Below are 23,163 nucleotides of genomic sequence, written 5' to 3' on the forward strand. Positions count from 1 at the left end.
GCAAAAGGATTTGGAGCATGAGTGTTCCACGACTCTCTTCGCACGCATCCATGGCTCCCACCCCTCCAGGTCACAAGCTAGAGATTGGATGCTTGCGGCGCTTCCTTAGGAACTCGCCCCCCACCTTAAGGATGTTCGTTTGTTGGAACGAGGTTTCTTTCAGGTCGCCTAGATTTCTCGGACATCACGAGAGACCTGCTACAGGCCGGGTTTCTATTTCTAGGCTACAGGAGGATTTTTTTGTTTCCCTTTCAACTGGGCTTTGACCCAGTTGAAGAGAACAAGCAGGGAGTTTCTGTTTTCATCAGGTTCCTTGGTCTCCCCTCAGTTTATCACCGGCTTCTTTCAGCTATTGGCGAGAGGTTTGGTGTGGTAGCAGAGATCCCCCCTCTTCCTGGGGATGTGCATAGTTTCCGAGCAAAAACCTACGAGCAGAAAAGTCCGAGCGATACTTTTTGACACCAACCATGCTTGTATATTTCTCAAAGGAATATACAATTCTTTCTTAATTTCTCATTTATGGAACCATATACTTACTTATTTTTCATTATAACCCTCATTTTAGAGAACATCATCTATATATGAACAAATAGTGAACAATTTAGAAACTCCTATAAATGCCTCCCTACCATACTGTCTTTTGAGTATTATGGTAATTCAATCAATTTAAAATACTTTCCCTAATCTTTAGCAATCCCATATTTGAAGCTCTCATATAACAATGTATACCATATTCCTTGGATGAGTAGGAAAAAGATATTAGAAACCTCATACTTAAAGCCATTATAATCGATCATAAATTAATCTCTAATACATTATCAAATATGGGAAGGCAAGGTAGGGATTTTAAAAATATTCCCAATTCTCTAAACCTAAGTACTTTTAAGGAAATGTGATCTCTACTGAACTCCTTCCTACCATAATATGAATTAGGGAGAAGTTATAACTCTCATATACATCTTGAAATTTTTAATTTCTCTCTTTTATAACTATAAAAAGTATAATTTTAAGCCTACCATTGCATAGATCATTAAATTTTAAACATTTTTCCTTTTTACAGCTCCTCAATCTGAGCTAAGGAGCAAAAGTTATTACCCCTTCTGCGTAGGCTCTCCAAGGGTATTTCACCGGCGGAATAGGGTTGGGGCAAGCTCTTTAAACCATATTCATCTGGCAAAATACACTTAGAGGGTCTATTAAAAAGGTACTATTTATTTTTCTTAGGTCATCCCAAGGAACCGTAAAGAGGATATTTGCTCAAAATTTCATGATCCAAGCAATGGTGAAAGGAAAAGAAAGGATTTTTGAAAGTCATAAAATAAGTCACCACTTGGACATTATATATGTATATTATATAAAGGTATATTTATATCTATATCTATTTATGAATGTTTCATATTTACTTACATATTCCTTGAAATAATTTGGAATTTTTTGCTCCCCAAAAATAACTAGAGCCTATATATTTTGACCCCTCCCACCTTTTGTCCGCTCGTTGCTCGGGGGTTTTTGCTCGGAAAATGGAAACCCCCCTCTTCCTGGCGAGCCCTCTTCGGTTGCTGAGGCGGTCAGGATGCATGGGGTACCCAGGGTTAGGGTCATTGTCCACGACGCTAATATTTCAGATGATCACATCATGCTACAGCGACCCGATGGGTCCTTCTTCCACTAGAGATTTGAGGTTGCAGGTCGGCAGAACCAGTGCAGGATTTGCAGATCCTCGGGGCACTTCGCCAGAGATTGCCCAAAGAAGAAAAAGAGGCTCAAAAAGCAACCAGCTCGTACTAGCTTACGACAGAGAGCAGGAGCAGGACCTACCGCTCCATAGGCACCGCCTCAGACACGGGCTCCCCCCCCTCCTAGGGCTACACGAGTCCCTCTTGCACCCCGCACTACCTCTGGTCCACGGTGGGTTCCGATCGCGGTTAGGCCCTCTACTTCAGATCACACATCCACCGCTTCGGAGGCTACCCCCTTGGAGCCTCTGAGGAGACTAGTATTCAGGAGCCTTGTTCGACTCCACCCCAGGATCAGGCTGTACCTTCCTTAGCAGCCTAGGATCTGGGTTTCTCGCATGCAGGGGAGGGTGGCCGGTCCTTCACATGTGGCCACAGCACTTGCCAGTATCAGCAACTTTTATCACTCCGTTGCTAGTGCTCGGCGAGGTGAGGTACTCAGGCGGGAGATTGCTATCCGTCGGCAGTTGGCAGCCTTGCAGAGGGAGGACTAGAAACGACCATCAGATGCTTGGGTACAGGAGCGCCTTGCTACGGCAAGGGCTCACTTGCAGACATTGCTTGATCAGAGAGCAGAGTATGCCTTCCATGCACGGGAGTCCTTTTGGATACAGATGGGAGGGAGAGTCAATAAACACTTTTTCTCTACACTTGGTCCCAGACATAGTAGAGAGAGTGTCAAGCAGCTTATTGACTCTGACGGCGTTTTGCAGTCTCATCTGGATACCGTCATGCACTTAGCGACAGCTTTCTATGCCTCCCTTCTTTTCGCAGATCTTGACACACAGGCCAGAGATGTGGCTAGAGATGAGATTTGGCAGAGTTTACTTGTGTTGGTCACACCAAAGATGATATGCTCACTTGATGCACGCTTTACCAACACAGAGTTCAAGAGTGCTCTCTCCGCCCTTCATAAGGGCAAATGCCCTGGTTCCGATGGTCTTACTCCTTTTTTTACAGCCTTTTGGGATATGATAGGTGATCATATTACTTCAGCCCTGGAGGGCATTTGGGACTCGGGTGAGATGCCAGACTCACCGACCGAGGGACTCATACACGTTATCCCGAAAGGTGGCAACAGGAATTTTGTATCCCATTGGAGACCCATCACTCTTTTGGGCACTTTGTACAAAATCCTAGCCAAGGCGATCAGCATCCGGTTGCAGCCCCTTCTTCCAGACCTCATCCATGATACTCAGACAGGCTTTGTGCATGGCAGGAGCATATTTGATAATATATTTTCCTTTTGGGAAGCCACAGAGTGGGCTATGCAGAGAGCGGGCAGAGGCTGGCAAATCTACTCCTGGACTTTGAGAAACCCTATGACAGAGTAGATTGGGGTTTTCTTGAGGGCACTCTTCTACGGTTTGGATTTTTAGATGCATGGATAAGAGGGGTGGCCTCCCTTTATAGATCAGCCCACAGCCAGGTTTTGATTGGAGGGGTAAGGGGTGACAGGTTTCAGATTTCCAGATTAGTTCGTCAGGGATGCCCTTTAGCCCCCTTCCTCTTTCCCTTTGTGGCAAAAGCTATGAGTATCTTTCTTAGATCTCAGGCTGAGCTTTATGGGTTGAGATTGCCCTTGAGACAGGAGCAGGAGCTTTTTGACTATGAGTTGGCTGATGACACTGCTATTTTTATTGAGGTTTCTTCGCAGTCACTTGATTCTTTCCGGACAGCCTTGGATATTTTTTGCTCAACTGCAGGGGCACACATTAATTGGCATAAATCCTTTGGCTTTTGGATCAGTGATGAGGACACTCGAAGCTGGGGAGTTGACTTTGGCTTTTCTTGGATTTAGAGGGGTGTTCCTGTCAGATATTTGGGATGCCAGGTAGGATTGGGCATCTCTGTAGCACAGCAGTTTGCCCCAATACTAGAAGTATAAGGAAAAAGATCCTTTTTTGGAGCTCAGCCAAACTCGACCTTGCCTCTAGAGTTGTTGTAGTGAACCAAGTTCTCTTGGCCACGGCCTGGTTTGTGTGTTCTTTCAAAGGGATTTCCAGAGCCGCCTCTAGAAATTCCTACGCAAATCTGCGGTGATGAAGAAGCTATCCCAATGGGGGGCTCTGGAGGGAATCCAACCTCTACTGCTCAGCTGAAATCTCCTGGCATTACCAACTGTGAAACGAAATAAGGGAATCCCCCTCTCTCGGTGCCTATGATCTATCCACTCCCACTCTCCTTGGTCCCACTGCAACCACCTGATAGGTGCACCTCCATATAACCACAACCTCCAGGATCCGAGGGCCAAGAGCAGAGGGTCGGGGTCTAAGTACCACTGCAAGCACGCTCCATGGTCCACAAAACCAGCAATCTTGACAGGCGGAAAGGCAACCCCTAGAAGAATATCATCCGTGGATCTAGAGAGTATACCTCCATCCCCACGTCAAAGACCAAAGCATCTTCCCCGAGACCTCGAAGAGCGATCACCTGTAGAGGAACTACTGTCCTCGAAAAAGCTCCCATCCAAGTGGTGGAAGTAATAGGCATCTCAACTGTCCAATCCATCGGGATGGCTGCATCTATCTGCTAAATCCTGCGTTCTACCCCTCTGAGGTGACTCATGGACTGTAGCCTGTGATCCTCAGGTAGCCTGATAAAAGCCTTCCAAGTGCCTACTGTGTAGGTGGGGCCTCTCTCCCATCCAGACCACTGCATATAATGGGAAGTGCCTAGAGGTCTGCCATGCTCATCAAGTATACTATCGTTTCAAATGATTGGTTGCCTATCAATCTCTTCAAGGGTAGAGGGCGGAACCCTTCGAAGAGTGTTCCTGAAGCTCCCCCAAGCTTTGAGGATGGCAGTCATGAGAGGAGAGGCAAGAGACCTGAGAGAGGCAGAAGTAAAAATCCAGCAAGGGCTGTCCACCCAATCATCTCCTAAGGTAGGTGTGCAAGCATGAATGCGTCCAAAAAAGAAATCCTTCCAAGGTTCCTACCCAGGCATGAGTCCCCTCACCACCACCTTACAAAGCAATGCCCTGCACTGCAAGTCCGGGTCAATGATATTAAGGTCCTCTTCCCAAGTAGGGAGAATAATGGTTTTGCAAGCCACCCTCGCTGCAACATCTGCCGTGCCATCAAGTCCACTCCATAAAAAATTCCTGATTGGTCTAATGAGCTGAGTGATGCAATCCCTAGACCGGCAGCGGGTTTGTGAAAGCCATAATGTCTTGGGATTGACATCCTCGAAGGTCTTCCAAACCATAGCTACACCAATAGCTGCATAAGAGCATTGATGTTAAAAAACGCTGGATTTTTTATCGTCCCCAAGGACGTCTGCAATACATCACTTGCCTTTCAGTTGGGGTTCCTCGGGTGCAAGTACCATAGTGGCTAGGACACATGGTGTACAAGAAGCCATATACCAAACAAGATAATAATTGTGTATGAAGATTACGTCCATCGAGAAGCCACCCTAATCATTGAACGTATGCATACAAGGATTTTGTCGATCGATAATGTTATAGCAAGGTTTGTGACATAGAGCGAAGCATGACAATAGAAAGATCACTCTTTTCTTTTGGCTTTCTATTCATGGAGGGATTGCAGTGAACCTGTGGAGATCACGATTTGGGGCTGATCCCACTTGCCCTCGCTGTCATTCTGCAGAGGAGTCAGTGCGACATTGCCTTTGGGACTGCAATCAAGTGAGAATATTTTGGAAAGGAGTTGCTCGAATACTCAGCATTTTTCATACTTCCCCTTTCTTCATGACTTGGGGCTCAGTCGCATGGTTATCCCTTACTAGGCCCGAGGTGTTTTATGAGGGTGAGCCTTCTTCTTGGGCACTCTCAATCCGCCGACAGGTGATAGATCCCTGCTCTCTTCAGGATGTACCACATGTTCCTTTCAGAGCCTCACATGTTTCAGTGGACATCTCTTGGGAGATTTATGCTAGCATTTTTTCTTAGCACATTTTGAGAGCCAAATGCACAGAGGCCTTGGATGACACCGAGATACACCCATCACAGGTGTTCACTGGTATTTGGAGTGACACAGTTCACACTTTGATAGCCATATGGGTAGCATGCAGGGCCCTTCACAGGCAGCCTCTTCTAGGAGGACTGTATTTCTTCGAGTTTGGAGGGGTTCTCCCTTTTTCTTGGAGGTTGCTGCCGGATTGAGATGGCACTATCAGCCCCAATCCTTTCTTTTTGGCTCTTGAGCTTTTCATGCATTGCATGGTGTATCCCGTATTCCCGTATGGAGCTTGCTCTAACGGTTTTCTTTAATACTTAATAGAAGTCTCTTTTTTGCAAAAAAAAAAAAAGAGGAGTTCCTGAGAGAGGCCGTGAAGATGGAACGGTCCTAATTTTATTTTATTTTCAAAAGGATGACTTCATTAAGTATGATTGAAAACCGCAAGAGCAAAGCTCTAATGCGGGAGTACAACATGCCATGCATGAGAAGAAAATAAACAGCTCAAAAAGAGCTAACAAAATTTGAAGGGGTGGAGGCTGAGAATGCCACCTCAACCCTGAAGAGACTCAGAGAAGGGAGATCCTCTCATAACTCTGAAGAAGGTAGCCCTCCTGGTAGTAGCTGCTATGGAGGATCTGGCATGCTCGACTAGATGGTCATCAGAGTATGGAGAGTATCAGTCCATATACTGGCCATAGATTGGAAGGGATGAACCTGTGAACCATCCATCGCCTCCGTACATCTGGCCCTCCATATATGCCATGTTGTAATGCTATCCAAAATCTCCCATGATGTGTCTACCGAGGCATGAGTGAAAGGAACATCCTGAAGGAAACATTAGTCCACAAAGTGTCGTTGTATAATGAAGACTGAAGCTGAGTCATGTCCCTCGAAAAACACGAGGGCCAGTGAGAGATAACCATGCCAGTAATCCCCAGGTCATGAAGAAGGGTGCTCTATGAAAAATATAAAGAATCCTAGCAACACCCTTTCAAATCGCCCTTGCCTGTTTGCACTCCCAAAGGCAATGCTGAACTGACTCAACTGTTGTGTGGTCGAGGACAAGTAGGGTCAGCCCCGAACCTGGATCTCCACAGATTCAGTGCAATCCCTGTGTGAAAAGAAAAGAGTGATCTTTCTATTCTTGAGGGATTTCCAGAGCCTCCTCCAAAAGTTCCTTTGCATCTCTGCAGGAATCCGAAAAGAATCCCAATATGGAGCTCTGGAAGGCCGCCAACCTCTACAACTAAGCTGAAGTCTCCTGGCATCTCTGACTGTGTAATGAAAGAAGGGGATGCTCTTCTCTCGGTGCCCTTCGTCAATCCATTCCCATTCCCCAGGGTCCAATGCAAGAACCTAATGCGCGAACCACCATACAACCAAAGTCTCCAAGACCCAAGTGCCAACAGAAGAGGGTCGGGATCTAGATACCACTGTGAATTTGTGCCCCACTCCATGTTAGCTGCAATCCTAACAGGCTGGAAGGCAACCTCCAAAAGAATATCACCTGAAGATCTGAGAAGTCTTTCTCCCCTCCAGATCCCAAGCCAGAGACTGGATGCTTGCGGCTCTCCCCCCAGACCTCGAGGTTTTTTCCAGGTTGTTTTTGATACTCCAGAGGCTGCGAGCACTGTGCTCAAAGCTGAGTTTTTACACGTGGGACACAGGAAGATTTTCTTTGACGCCTTTGATATTCGTTTCGACCCAGTGGAGGCAGATAAGGAAATATTTTTGCTCTTCATCAGATTTCCCGGGCTTCCCCAGGTTTACCATCGACTTCTTTCTGTTATTGGGGAGCATTTTGGCACGGTTGCTGAGATCCCACCCCTCCCTGGGTTGCCATTTATTCTCTGAGACTACTACAGGGTTGAGGTGGCACTTTCAGCCTCAGCCCTAGTTGTTTTCCACCTCACTCTGAGGGGGTTTTATTTATCCTCATGATTTCATGATGTATTCCGCTTTGAGCTTGCTCTCGCGGGTTTTTTCTCTTACTTAATAGAAGTCTCTTTCTTGAAAACTAGGTTTAAGACTAGTTTTTGCATTAATAGTGCAATATTATAGAGAGAAATTACGAAATTTATTATGTGTTTTTTTTTCCCCCTCCCCCAAAAAGAGACTTCTATTAAGTATTAAAGAAAACCGTTAGAGCAAGCTCCATACGGGATACACCATGCAATGCATGAAAAGCTCAAGAGCCAAAAAGAAAGAATTGGGGCTGATAGTGCCATCTCAATCCAGTAGAAACCTCCGAGAAAAAGGGAGAACCCTTCCAAACTTAAAGAAAAACAGTCCTTCTAGAAGAGGCTACCCATGAAGGGCCCTGCATGCTAGCCCAAATGGCTATCAAAGTGTGAACCGTGTCAGTCCAAATACCCGTGAACACCTGTGAAGGGTGTATCTGGGTGCCATCCAAGGCCTCTGTACATCTGGCTCTCCAAATGTGCCAAGAGGAAATGCTAGCCAATATCTCCCAAGAGGTGTCCACTGAAGCATGAGAAGCCTTGAAGGGAGTAAGTGGTACATCCTGAAGAGAACATGGCTCTATCACTTGCCGGCGGACCGAGAGTGCCCAAGAAGAAGGCTCACCCTCATAAAACACCTGGGGCCCAGTAAGGGATAACCATGCGACCGAGCCCCAAGTCATGAAGAAAGGGGAAGTATGAAAAATGCTGAGTATCCTCGCAACCCCTTTCCAAATAGTCCTCGCTTGACTACAATCCCAAAGGCAATGTCGCACTGACTCCTCTGCAGAATGACAGCGAGGGCAAGTGGGATCAGCCCCAAAATGTGATCTCCACAGGTTCACTACAATCCCTCCATGAATAGAAAGCCAAAAGAAAAGAGTGATCTTTCTATTTCTGAGGGATTTCCAGAGCCTCCTCCAGAAATTCCTACACAAATCTGCAGTGATGAAGAAGCTCTCCGAATGGGGGGCTCTGGAGGGAACCCAACCCCTACTATTCAGCTGAAATCTCCTGGCATTACCAACCGTGAAACGAAAAAAGGGAATTCCCCTCTCTCGGTGTCCATGATCTATCCACTCCCACTCTCCTGGGTCCCACTGCAAGCACCTGATAGGTGCACCTCCATACAACCACAACCTCCAAGATCCCAAGGCTAAAAGCAGAGGGTCAGGGTCTAAGTACCACTCCAAGCCCGCTCCATGGTCCACAAAACCAGCCATCCTGACAGGCTGAAAGGCAACCTCTAGAAGAATATCATCCGTGGATCTAGAGAGTATACCTCTATCCCCAACGTCAAAGACCATTGCATCTTCTCCGAGACCTCGAAGAGTCATCACCTGTAGAGGAACTGCTGTCCTCGAAAAAGCTCCCATCCAAGTGGTGGAAGTAAAAGGCAACTCAACTGCCCATTCCACCGGGATGGCTGCATCTATCTGCTGAATCCTGCATGCTACCCCTCTGAGGTGACTCACGGACTGCAGTCTCTGATCCTCAGGTAGCCTGATAAATGCCTTCCAAGTACCTACTGTGTAGGTGGGGCCTCTCTCTCATCTAGACCACTGCATGTAATGGGAAGTGCCCAGTGGTCTACCATGCTCATCAAGTATACTATCATTCCAAATGACCGGCTGCCTATTAATCTCTTCTAGGGTAGAGGGCGGAACCCTACGAAGAGTGTTCCTGAAGCTCCCCCAAGCTTTAACGATGGCAGACATGAGAGGAGAGGCAGGAGATCTGAGTGGGGCTGAAGTAAAAATCCATCTTGGGCTGTCCACCCAATCATCTCCCAAGGTTGGTGTGCAAGCCTGAATTGTTGTGCCATCAAGTCCACTCCATAAAAAATTCATGACTGGTCTAATGAGCTGAGCGATGCAATCCCTAGACCGGCACCAGCAAGAACACACAAGCCAGGCGTTGGCCAAAAGAACCTGGTTCACTACCACAACTCTAGAGGCAAGGTCGAGTTGGGCTTAGCTCCAAAAAAGTAACTTTTTCCTTAAACTTTCTAGTACTGGGGCAAACTGTTGTGCTGGAGAGATGCCCAACCCTACCTGGCATCCCAGATATCTGACAGGAACACCCCTCTAAATCCAGGAAAAGCCAAAGTCAACTCCCCAGTCTGGGGTTTCCTCATCACTGATCCAAAAGCCGAAGGATTTATGCCAGTTAATGTGTGCTCCTGCAGCTGAGCAAAAAATATTCAAGGCTGTCCGGAAAGAATCAAGTGACTATGAAGAGGCCTCATTAAATATAGCAGTGTCATCAGCCAACTCACAGTCAAGAAGCTCCTGCTCCTATCTCAAGGGCAATCTCAACCCAAAAAGCTCAGCCTGAGATCTAAGGAAGATACTCATAGCTTCTGCCACAAAAAGAAAGAGGAAGGGGGCTAAAGGGCATCCCTGACGAACTGATCTGGAAATCTGAAATCTGTCACCCCTTACCCCTCCAATCAAAACTGGCTGTGAGCTTATCTATAAAGGGAGGCCACCCCTCTCAAAGTCCAGGAGTAGAACTGCCAGCCTCTGCCGGCTCTGCATAGCCCACTCAATGGCTTCCCAAAAGGAAAAGATATTGTCAAATATGCTCCTGCCATGCACAAAGCCTGTCTGAGTATCATGGATGAGGTCTGGAAGAAGGGGCTGCAATCGGATGCTGATCGCCTTGGCAAGGATTTTGTATAAAGTGCCCAACAGAGTGATGGGTCTCCAATGGGATACAAAATTCCTGTTGCCATCTTTCAGGATAAGGTGTATGAGTCCCTCAGTCAGTGAGTCAGGCATCTCACTCGAGTCCCAAATGCCCTGCAAGGCTGAAGTAATAGGATCACCTATCATATCCCAAAAGGCTATAAAGAAAGGAGTAATACCATCGGAATCAGGGCATTTTCTCTTATGAAGGGCGGAGAGGGCAGACTTGAATTCTGTGTTGGTAAAGCGTGCATCAAGTAAGCATATCATCTCTGGTGAGACCAACACAGGTAAACTCTGCCAAACTTCCTCTCTAGCCACATCTCTGACCTGTGTGTCAGGATCTGCGGAAAGGAGGGAGGCATAGAAAGCTGTCGCTAAGTGCAAGACGGTATTCGGATGAGACTACAATACGCTGTCGGAGTTAATAAGCTGCCTAACACTCTCTCTACTATGTCTGGGACCAAGTGTAGAGAAAAAGTGTTTATTGACTCTTCCTCCCATCTGTATCCAAAATGACTCCCGTGCATGGAAGGCATACTCTACTCTCTGATCAAGCAATGTCTGCAAGTGAGCCCTTGCCGCAGCAAGGCGCTCCTGTATCCAAGCATCTGATGGTCGTCTCTGCTCCTCTCTCTTTAAGGCTGCCAACTGCCAGCGGATACCAACCTCCGGCCTAAGTACCTCACCTCGTCGAGCACTAGCAACGGAGTGATAAAAGTCGCTGATACTGGCAAGTGCTGTGGCCACATGTGAAGGACTGGCCTGGGAGAGGGGGGAGCCCGTGTCTGAGGCGGTGCCTGTGGAGCGGTAGGTCCTGCTCCATCTCTCTGTCGTACGCTAGTACGAGCTGGTTGCTTTCTCGGCCTCTTTTTCTTCTTTGGGCAATCTCTGGCGAAGTGCCCCGAGGATTTGCAAATCCTGCACTGGTCCTGCCGACCTGCAACCTCAAATCTCTGGCGGAAGAAGGACCCATTGAGTCGTTGTAGCATGATGTGGTCATCTGAAATATTGGGGTCCTGGACAATGACCCTAACCCTAGGTACCCCATCCATCTTGACCGCCTCAGCAGCCGAAGAAGGTTTGCCAGGAAGAGGTGGGATCTCTGCTACCACACCAAACCTCTCGCCAATAACTGAAAGTAGCCGGTGATAAACTGAGGGAAGACTAGGGAATCTGATGAAAATAGAAACTCCCTGCTTGTCCTCTTCAACTGGGTCAAAGACCAGTTGAAAGGGAAACAAAAAAATCCTCCTGAAGCCTAGAAAAAGAAAACTGGCCTGTAGCAGGTCTCTCGTGATGTCCGGGGAATCTAGGCACACTTGAAAGAAACCTCGTCCCAACAAACGAACATCCTTAAGGTGGGGGGCGAGCTCCTGGGGAAGTGCCGCAAGCATCCAATCTCTAGCTTGTGACCTGGAGGGGTGGGAGCCATGGATGCGTGCGAAGAGAGTAGTGGAACACTCATGCTCCAAATCCTTTCGGAGCTGCTGCAGCTCGTCTTTTGAGAAAGTGACGGTTCTCGCGGCCGGTGTGGGCGGTAACGGATTGACTAAATGGGAACCCATTCGTCAATCGAGGTGGGAAAGGCCGATTCAAAACCAAAAAAAGAACTCCGTCCACTTTCCTGAAGCCCAGGAGACCCCTAACAAAAATAGGGGTACTCCAGATGAGGGGAGAGGGTGAAAGGAAGGAGAGAAAGAAAGAAAGAAAGAAAGAAAGTGTATTATTGTCCACTAAAGGCCAAAATGGGCCCATGGGACATCAAGAACTCTGCGTACAAGATAGCACAAAATCAACGTGCCACAAAGAAGAGGCATCGTCGAATATCATCTAAGTGCTACGCAATACAATGCAAGTGAAAGTACATAATGTCAAATCCGAGCCTAAATACAAAGTAAGCTAGATGCAAGGAAACCGCCCCTGGGTGCAAAATGGGGGGATGAGTACAATATGTCAATGCAAAGATACAAGTCCATGTATCACGGAGTCTGAGAACCAAAATAATACTGGAAATCCTGTCCATCGACTCTGCCTCCTGCTATGAGAGTACAAATCTGAGCAAAAGTGAGGTGAGCGGCTGGTAGGGCGAGATCTCCATGAGTAAGTCTCCTCCGAAAAGCTGCCATCATCCTGGATCGTCTGGAGATGAAGCGGCGAGTACGTCCCCTATGTAACAAGATCCTGCGGCGTCTACAAACCATCTCATATGTACATCCACAGGGTGGAGGCATGTGTCCTGTGTGAGCTCTGACCTCCTCGTGCTCCTCCTGATACCTGTCATCTGGTATAGCGTGTGTCTGAGCTCTATCGGGCTGGGCTCTATCACGCTCCGGTCTGTGCTGATGGTCTCTGAGGTAGTGTCGTCGAAGCATAGTGGCCTCCCTGACATAAAGAGCTAGGCAATGCTGATCCTCATAATCCATCACTCGTGAGAGAGGTCCAAAGCCATCCGTGAAGAGACAGTGGAATCTCCCTCTGATCTCATAATATAGCGGGCATCTGCAAATGAAGTGCTCCTCTGACTCCACCTCTCCCATGTTGCAACAAGGGCAGATCCTGGTCTCTCGGCCTGGACGCCGTCCATCCTCCATGCGTCGCATCCTACCAGCCTCTATCTCGAGCTGATGCGAAGAGACTCTAAGCTGGCCAAGGGCAATCCTCAGTGAGTGGGACATGTGGATACCTGTGTAGCCTGGTGGAATGACAAATCCATCCTCTGAGATCCGAAGGAAGTGGTCACGATATGTGGCCATCTTCGTCGGAAGCTGCGTGGGATAAATCCAAGTGCGGTACGTATGAAGCTGCAGCAAGTCTGCTCTCGTGACCTGACTAAGCTCGTGGCGAGTCAACTCGAGATAAGGGGCATCTATGCTGTATCGGAAGGGAGGCAGTCTATCCATGTCTAGTCCAAGAGATGTGAGCCACCTAGTGAGTCTGAAGTACCAGCAGTATCGGGCCCCAGATCGTGCCAACTCCATAGAAGATGCAAGTGCTAACCATGGCAACCGAGCTCTGCCTGCTGCTGAGTCTCCAAACTCCCTAACCCTGTGCAAATACATGACCGACTGAAACGCTGCATCCAATGCAAGGGGAGTAGCTCCAAACTCTGCTAGCATGATCTCGTGCGGAACTGTAGCCTTGGCCCTAATGAGCCGAGAGAACATGATGATCTGTAACCTCTCTACTCGTCTCCAATCTGCAGCGCCAAGGTCTCCTGCCTAGAAAGGAGCTGCATACATCGCAGCTGGTCTCACCAATGTGTCAAATAGCAGGGATTTCGTATCGGGATGCTGAAAGTGGGACTGAAAACACTGACGCTCAAGATGAGCCAACGAAGCATACCCTTTGCTAATCCTATCTCGTGCTGCATATGTCATGGTAAAGATCGGTCCCCTGAAAACTGCCCCCAAATAAGTGTACTCTCTAACAAGCTCAATGGGCTGTCCGTCATAAGTGAAGCAAAACTCATCCGTGCTGTAGATACGATCAGAGGTGTTGAAAACCATAACCTTGGTCTTGCCAAGGTTTACGGTCAATCCCCTGTCCTGGCAAAACCTGTGGAGTGCCTCAATATGTGCCTGGAGGCCCTGAGCAGTAGAGGAAATGAGAACCACATCGTCCGCATACAGGAGGATAGGAATGGAGGATCCTGAGAGAGTAGAGCCCACACCGCCTGTCATCTGTACGAACATCTCTAGCTCATCAATATATAGTCCAAAGAGAGTAGGAGAGAGCGGGCAACCCTGCTTTACCCCAATCGTGCTGCATACCTCCTCTGAGAGCCCCTCACGTGTCCGAACCCGACCAGTGACCCTCTCATACAAAGCCATGATAGCCCACTGTGTTTCTCCACTGAAGCCCATCTCGCGAATCCTCTGAAACAATCTGAATTGCGGAACTGTATCAAATGCCTTCCTGAAGTCCACGAAGCAACAATAAAGCCGTTGCCTTCGTGACTTCGCCTCCTCTACTAGTGCCCTGAGTGTGAGAATGTGGTCAAGCGTCGAATGATCCCTGCGAAATCCAGCCTGTCCTCTGGCTCTGAGTCCTGTCGTCTCGGCATGGTCATTTATACGGCTTTCCAAAACTGATGCATAGATCTTGGCCATAACGTGGCCAATCATGATGGTCCTGTAATTCGACGGCTCCATAGGGTCCCCCGACTTGTGGATAGGTACTATGGTATTGCCTAACCAGGACTATGGTAGGCCTGTACAAAGAGACTCATTGAAGAGACGGGAGAGAACAAAAGCTAAGGTATCAATCCCATGGATTACATACTCCGCTTGCAATCCATCATGATCCTTAGCTCTCCCGTTCTTCAATCGGTGGACTGCTGCACGGACACTCTCCGGTGTGAAGAGACTAGATGAAGCTGGCCTAGGGGAGTGGGATAAATCGATATCTGGCTGATCTGGAACATCGTATAGAGCTGAAGTATATGCAGACCAAACACGTGGATCTGTGAGGGGGCTCTGAGACTTCGAGCGGAGGAATTTTCTCCAGAATTCCTTGGAGTCACAGCTGAAAAGCAAGCTTCTCAGCTCCTCCTCATTCCGGGCTAGAAATTGGCGTTTCTTGCGCCTAACCAACCACTTGTAGTCTCTCTTGGTTTCGGCAAGGAGGGGAGACTTCTCCTTGGTCTCAAGGTTAAGTTTCCTGCGGAGTTCCTTACACTCCTCGTCATACCAACCGTTGCAAGGAACAAGACCAACCGATGGGGGACTAGACGAATGACATGTGGCAGGGAACGACATGTGAGCGGTAGAAACAAGTGAAGTATGTACAAGTTCCCACCGGTCCCGCGTGGATGGTAGAGCATCTAATAGATGAGGACGGAGTAGGCGGCTGAGGTTCTGGCTATATACATCATCGAACTGGTGGTCGAAATGAACCTCGTAGTAGGGTTGGCGGTCGTGATAACGAGGGGGAGGTGGGTCATGGGAGACATGAGTCAAAGTAAAGTGGATGAGTGCATGGTCGGCAGAGGGCATGAAGGGGCTAACAGTAAGGCTATGGATGGAAGGGACTAGAGTCGGGGGACCTATGATGTAGTCGATCACGCTAGTACCACGCCCAGAAGCAGAAGAGAATGTAGGCATGGAAGACTGTGGCCACCTGGACAAGCCGTTATAAATGACCATACTGTGCGAGGTGAGGAGCTCCAGTAGCTGACGTCCCTGATCTGTGGGCTGTACTGTGCAGTCTGATGAAGTCCGACAGAGGCTATCATCGTGAAATGCTGGGAGTATGACCGGATCCTCCATGAAGTCATAAGTGAAGGCCTGTCTGTCTGAGGTCCTCGCGTTGAAGTCTCCTAAAAGGATGACTTCTCCGCGACGTGAAAAATCTGCAATGTCCGCTGAGAGATCCTCAAATATGGACTGGCCTGGTCCAGTGGAAGAATAGATCGACTGCGCCGGGGGGAAGTAGCAAACTGCAATAAAAAGATCTCGCTGAGGGGCCCTGCGGCAGATGCGTACCCACAAGAATCGGGCATGTGAATCTGCTCTCTCCACTGTGATGATCCGATCGAGATGCTCTCTGTACAAAATGGCCACTCCTCCAGATCCTCTCACTCCAAATGTCCGGGCGTGCTGCCTGAAGGCAGATCTCCATGTATACCCTGTCACTCGTGGCAAAGGTCTCTCTGGACTCTCGTGTGTCTCCGTGAAAAAGATGATATCTCTCCCAAAGAATGCCCCCCGTAGATTGCCTGGTTGTGCTGTAAAAGAACCATTGCAGTTCCATACAGCGATGCGTAGACTATCTGACGGGTGGTGTGTCCCATGGGCCCTGTCCCGTCAAGCGGACGGGGCAGGAGGTGGAGGTGGAGGTGGGGTTGTATCTGCTGGTCTGCCATCTCTAAGCACTGTGGGAGCACGCCTCAAGGTGCCTGTGATGAGTCTGCCATCCCTAATCACTGCCCACTTGCCCTGAGCTCGGGCTGCATCTCTCTGAGGCATGAGCGCCTTGCGCTCCTCAACCTGTATCTGAGTCAGATCCTCGTCCATGGAAATCTGTGGGTGGTCTCTGAGTGTCCCTCTCCTCCTGAGGGCAGCTAGACGTGCCTGGGCATCTCTGAATCTTATAATGAGGGGCTGCTCTCTAGTAGGATCCCTCCCGACTCTATATGCTCCTACTATGCCATGATCCTGAACTCCCAATGTCTGAGAGACAAAGGTCACAGCCTGTGTCATCGTGGACTCTGTCGCCGAGGGCAAGATACCACGAATGCGAATGTTGAGGGCCTTTGTGGCCCTCTGCTGTGACTCGACCAATGTAGCTGATACAGTAGATCTCTGAGGCTGTGATGGCTGACGGCGGACGACATCCACCCACTCTGTGGCTCTCTGGACCTCTGTCTGAAGGGAGGTCAAACGCTCCTCAACCGCTGCTACTGCTGTAGTGGGAGATGTATCCATGTGCTGAACGCGAGTCTCGATCTGCTGCACTCGCTCTATGTGTCCATGAATCTCTCCAGCAAGAGTCCTATGGGTCGCCTGTAAGACCTGAAGATCTGTCCTAATAGATAAGACCTCCCGATCCTGCTGTGTCACTCGATCAGCAAGAGATGCAACTTGAGCTGTAAGTAGAGAAATGGTCTCGTCCTTTCTGTGAAGCATCTGAAGTGCAGCTCGGAGATGGGTCTCAAAGTGCTGAAGCTCTGGCAGGATGTGGCGGCAAGGACAAACAGTGCAAGGCATGGAAGGAGAAAGAGAGGGAGACAGGGGGGAAACCGGTAAGGTGGGTAGCGGGGATGAAGGAGAAGGCTGGAAAGGGGGAGAGAAAACGGGTACCGGGGAAGGAGAGGAGGGGATGGGTAAAGTCTGTAGAGAGGATGAGGAGGAGGTAACCTCTGGCAAAGTAGGTAAAATAGGCAACAAAGGGGAAGAGGTGACAGAGGGCTGTGAGAGGGAGAGAAAAAAGGGTGGAGAAGGGGTAGGAGAAGAAGGAACCTGAGAGGGGAGGGGTGAAAAAAACTGCGGGTACAAAGTAGCTATGGGCGAAAGATGAGATAATGGAGCTGAAACCGGTGAACCTGCGACTGGGAGTGCGGGCACTGCGCTGGGCGGAAGATGGGACAATGGAGCTGAAACCAGTGTACCTGCGACTGGGAGTGCGGCAAGTGCAGGCAGTGCGCTGTCCTTTGTAGAAGATGCGAGTCCTCTTCTACTATAGTGTAGCATCTCGGTCGTGGCGGCCATTGATGTTGCTGCTGTTGCTGCTTCTGTAACATGCTTGACGGTGTCGGCCATTTTTAATTACGGGAAGCCAGCAACATTGAAAAGCGGGAAGAAAAGTTGGGGTTGGGGCTGCCCAAAAAAAAAAAAAAAAAGGTGGGGTTGGGGCAGCCCATCCAAAAAAAAAAAAAAAAAAAAAAAAAGGGGGGGGGGTCGGGGCTGCAAGTGCGAGGGGGTGAGCGGGGGGGGGGGGGGCGGGGGGTGAGCGGAGGGGTGAGCGGGGGGGCTGAGCGGAGGGGTGAGCGAGGGGGGGGGGCTGAGCGGGGGGCTGTGAGGGCTGTGGGGGCCGAGCGGGGGGGGTGAGCGGGGGGTGAGCGGGGGGACTGAGCGGAGGGGTGAGCGAGGGGTGAGCGGGGGGGCTGAGCGGAGGGGTGAGCGGGGGGGGTGAGCGAGGGGTGAGCGGGGGGACTGAGCGGAGGGGTGAGCGGGAGGGGTGAGCGAGGGGTGAGCGGAGGGGTGAGCGGGGGGAAACTGAGCTATGACAGGCCTAAGGGCTGAACGACGGGCCTGAGAGAGAGAGAGAGAGAGAGAGAGAGAGAGAGAGGAATGAGCAAGGAGAGGAGGAGTCAGCAAGTAGAGGAGAGGAAGAAGAGGGGGCAGCAAAGGGAGAGGAAGAAGGAAGAGGAGGGGAGGAAAGAGGAGAGGAGGAGTGGAGGAGAGGGAGGGGGAGGGGCTGGCAGCAGTGAGGGGGGGCTGAAGCAGCGCAGGGGGGGGCTGGCAGAAGCGCAGGGGGGAGAAGCAGCACAGGGGGGAGCAGCAGGCAAGGGGGAGGGGAGGGAGGAGGCAGCGCGCAGGGGGGAGGCAGCGCGCAGAGGGGAGGAGGTAGCGTGCAAGGGGGAGGCAGCGGGGGGGGTGCTGCAGCAGCGCAGGGGGCAAGGGGGAGGAGAGGGAGGAGGCAGCGCACAGGGGGGAGGCAGCGCACAGAGGGGAGGAGGTAGCGCGCAAGGGGGAGGCAGCGTGCAAGGGGGAGGAGGCAGCGCACAAAGGGGGCTGCAGCAGCGGAAGAGGAGGAGGGGAGACGAGGGTAGGGGGGAGGGAGGAAGCAGCAAGGAGGGGAGGGAGGGAGCAGCGAGGAGGGCAGCAGGAGGGAGCGGGGAGCAGCAGCAGGGGCTTATCTTGCCAGTAGTTTGGATGTGTGTGGAGCCAAAACTCCGGTGCTCACTGAGATAGGACCAATCCACAGAGCAAGAAACTAAACTTTTGATTCTCGAATGATAATTTCATAAAGCAAACTTTTCATTTAGAAAGGAATTTAAGGATTTGTCCAAAGACAAAAAATAAGTCCAAAATAATGAAATATGTGTTAGTGACTGTGACAAATGTACATGGAGCAATCAGATGCAATAAGAGTGCACATGGAGTATTTACATGGTGTTGACTAGAAGAGGTTGGTGAGTCAAGAAGTCATCGAACTCATCAAAAGACAATATCCTGTTAATGAGCTCTTGCTGCAGCAAGGTGCTCTTGAATCCAAGCGTCTTTAGGCCGTTTATGCTCTTTTCTCTGCAGGGCTGCCAATTGCTGGCGAATACCAATCTCACATCTGAGAATGTCACGTCTCCTGGTGCTAGTGACCGAATGGAGGTGACTTCGACATGGAGGAGTTGCTTTCAAATACAAAAGGAGGAAGGGAAGGTGGCATCAACTCTCTTCAAAGAGCAGCTTGGGCTGCTTTTCTTTTATAGTTGAATGGAATCAGATCACTTTCGTGTGGTTTTGATGGTTTTTGAGCCTCGTTTGGGAGCCCGCTCTGCCAGTACCAGGATATCGAATGCAGTGTGGCCTGGTTTTATCCATTTTACTCTTGGATTTCGAGAAAGCCTATGACAAAATAGGCTTTCTCAAAATCCAAGAGGGTATCCTACTAGGCTTTGTTTTTCATATGCTTGGATCAAAGGGGTGTCTTTCCTTGCAAATCAGGCGACAGCCAAGTGCTTATCACAGGGGTTAGAGGAGAGAGATTTCAGATTTCTGGATCAGGCCCACAAGGGTGCCTCTTGCCGCTTTCTTGTACTTATTCGTGGTTGAAGCCATGAACAACTTTTGAGATCTTAGGCTGACATTATTGGGTTGAGGCTTCCCCTGAGGCAAGATGAGGAGATGCCATATAGTGAGGTTGCTGATGACACTGCTGGCCACTTCTTAGACTCTCACATCTTTGAGGATAGCCTTGGATTTATTTTGTTCTAAAACGGGTACATATTAATTTATACGCTGTCCAAATGGGAGAGAGGACCCCTTCCTCCGTGGGCTTGTGAAAATTTTCCATAACCTTCCAAATAGTTGTAAGCTTCAGCTGGTAAGTCACCTTAGAAGATGTGAAAGAGGAATTGAGCATATGGATACGACCTTACCCTTGGATTGAGTCTCACAGATGGCAGGCCTTATCATCACTCTAGATGGCTTGTGGCTTTTACGAGGTCAGGTATTCTGATTCTTCAAGTCATAGGGCTTCGACAAGGATCAAATGGGGATGCCGTGGTTTTTGATGTTCATTCTAGGGGCAAGTTATTCAGATCCAGGGATGAAGATATCCTTGTGGGCATTATTTTTTAGCAGCTTGCTAGACCCAAGCTTGGAGGACATTCCCTTGGGGTTCATGAAGGATTTGACTTTATGGAGGTGTCCCCATAGAGAGTTTGCATTGGGACATTGGGGAGTGGGAGTGCATTGATACAGGGAATGATGAGAAGACCCTCCCTTTCTTTTGCTACATGGTTAGCAATACCAGGAGGCTTTTCATTGGGAAGTTTCAAATTTCTACAGCCTTGCAGAATTCTTTTTGGAGAAGGCTTTGGATTTCCCTTGGGAATAGAAAAATTACTATTTTCTTATGGCTTTTTATTCATGGAAGGACTGGAGTGAACGTGTGGAGGTCCAAGTTCAGATCAGCTCCTACTTGCCCTCATGCCTTTTTGCTGAGGAGTCCATTCAGCATTGTTTAAGGGATTGCAGACATATGAAGGGGATTGTCCGTATTTTGAGTACTTTTGTTCCCTCTTTCTTCTTCATGACCTTGGGTTGGATGGCTTGGCTCTCTCTTTTGGGGCCTCAGATCTTTTATTAGATGCGTAGCTCCTCTTGGGCTCTTTGGTTCAAGGGCATTTGGTTGAGTCTTGTGATGTGCTCAATCAAATCTTTGTGCCTTCTGGATGATGTACCAGCCCTGCCTTTTAGAGCACTACAGGCACATATGCACACTGTGTGACATGCAGGAGGTTGAGACAGAGAGGCATTTCATATTGAGATGTCCTATTTACTATGAGATTCGAGGGTGTTTCTACTGCCTCTTCAGAGATAGTTATGGGATGTTGGCTCGTGTCCTCTCTTACCCAGACCAGCGATGTTTGGTCGGTTTCATTCATGAGACTTAGACACCGAGATAGGATACTCCGAGCACGGAGACAGGAGCAGACTTCTCCCTTGACTGATACCTCTCAGAGCTCTATCACGGAGTTCTTTCAGTCAGATCACATAGACCCCCATGAGGCAAGACCTTGACATGACCGCGACCCGGAGCCTATGACCGGACAGCTCAGACAGAGGATTGACTCACATATCACACTTGGGGACATCCCCTCCTTGTTTAGGGTCGGAGCCTGACCGACGGGGGTCACAATGGCCTTGGTTAGACACAGAACTATGACCAGGAGACGTACCAGGACTGCACCCTTGAGGGGGCGACAGTGCTCTATTGCTGACCTCATGCCTCCACTTCCACAGCCTCATCCATCCCGATGTTCTGTTGCTGATGATGATGATGATGATGGCTGTGATGGTGATGCCGACGATGATGCTGAGATTGATATATATATATATATATATATATATAGTCGGGATATGACTATGCTGTACTTACGACTTAGTACTGCCATTTTGCATTGTATTGCATTCTGCATTGGTGTGGATGCTCGTTTAGTAGCTCCACTACCACAGCTCATTGTATTCAGGTTTTTTCGCAGTCTCATAGACCCATCGGTCTTCCGAAGACTTTAATAAACTTTCTTTCTTTCTTTCTTTCATCCTCCATAGCCGCCTCCGCTAGGAGAGTTGTGTTCCGTAAGGAATGGAGAGGCTCCCCATTCTTCTCGGAGTCTGCTACAGGTTTGATGTGGCATTTTCAGCCTCAACCTTGGATTTTCCTATCTCATTTTGAGGAGGAAGCTCAAAGCGGAAATACAACATGTATGGCATGAAATAAAAAGTCAAAAAACTTCTCTCACGGGGTTTTATTCATACTTAATAGAAGTCTTTTTCATGAAAAAAAAAATCCTCCCAATGTACTTCAAATCTTTGGAACCCTTTGAGTGTACATTCTTCCAATATTCATTGGATTAAATTTTAGCGTAAAGAGTGCTTCTTATTTTTATGAATTGTCTCTTTTACCTTGTGGCGAAGGCTGGGTTTATTATCGTATGGGAAAAACTATAAGGTTTATGAGACAAATGAAGTTTGCATTCAGTACTGATACTGATACAATGGTACAGAGGGCTGCTCCCAAGACAGAAGGGAAACACAATCATATATGTATGCACATAACTTCTGCAGGGTGCATCAGTGGTCCAATTTGAACTCTTTGCTCTGGATAGCCAGGATTATATCACAGAACTTGCGCGCGCACACACACACACACACACACAGATCACAAATTTGAAAATGTACTTTGAACAACTATTAATCACCTTACGTCTTGGATTTCACTACAATAAGCTATGTTGATGGTGTATCTTCCATGTGTGGGACAATGGGGAGCAGGGGGATTTTGACATTATTGGAGAAACTTTTGGCTTAGCTGAAGCTGAAGCTATTAAGGTACCAAGCCACTCTCTCAAGCAGTCTCATGATTTAGATAACGTTTTATGTCCTAAAAGCAGTGTATTTCAACTCTATCACATTCTCAATTTAGGACCATTCAACCCTGTTTTCACGAAGGTGAGGGTGGATATATTTTCAATTTTATCTGATAGTTTTGATACCTGAATAGGTTCTTTTTATTTTGGTTTTTTATGAAGGTGATAACAGGTTGCTATTTTTTGTTCCCTAAGAATGGTCTATTGAAGAAAATGTAGACCAACAAGACCACATGGTTTATGGTATTGTATTTGTGTTTGTTTCAGGTTGTAGTAGATATCTTACGCAAATCTGGCATCACTGATTCCTATGAGATATGCATAAACCATGCTAATATACTTGAAGCAATATGGTTATGGAGTGGTGTCGAGAAACATGAAAGAAAGGACGTTGCAAAGGTTTCATTCTTGTAAATGTGTTAATTTAGTCTGCCTCTTTCAGTTTCATAACAAAACTGGGAATTTCTTAAGGAAGGTTTTTGGAGGCAGTTTCAATGCAGTACTTACGATCCAATGCCTCACAGCTTCTCTCGTCAGTTGGATGGGCACCACCACAGTCATCTGAGAGAAAGTCAAGATGGGTTCACATACGTCGGCAGCTTGTGCAGGTAGAGGCAGAGAAAATGACTTTTATTGCACACAAATACACTCATACAGTGGTATGGGGTTGGATGTCATGATTTGAAGTGTGTTGATCAAATGACTAGAACATCATCAGGATTTATGAGTGTCAATGCTTTCATGACTTACTTT

The 23,163-nt window shown here is 48.4% G+C and overlaps 1 protein-coding gene across 2 annotated transcripts in view; it reads left to right on the top strand.

Moving 5' to 3' along the window:
* GCN2 (protein kinase family protein) overlaps positions 1–23,163 on the top strand; it is a 352,386-nt gene that overhangs the window by 271,793 nt on the left and 57,430 nt on the right. For both annotated transcript variants that reach the window (XM_087391372.1, XM_087391373.1), the window contains 3 exons: positions 22,316–22,372; positions 22,678–22,809; positions 22,935–23,018. In XM_087391372.1, the coding sequence (XP_087247498.1) occupies positions 22,316–22,372; positions 22,678–22,809; positions 22,935–23,018 (273 nt within the window). The remainder of the gene's footprint in view (positions 1–22,315; positions 22,373–22,677; positions 22,810–22,934; positions 23,019–23,163) is intronic.

Source organism: Dipteris shenzhenensis, chromosome 20 (genome assembly GCF_047967505.1).
Source record: "Dipteris shenzhenensis isolate YYH24624 ecotype China chromosome 20, Dip_SZ_1.0, whole genome shotgun sequence".
In the NCBI taxonomy this organism is placed as follows: Eukaryota; Viridiplantae; Streptophyta; class Polypodiopsida; order Gleicheniales; family Dipteridaceae; genus Dipteris; species Dipteris shenzhenensis.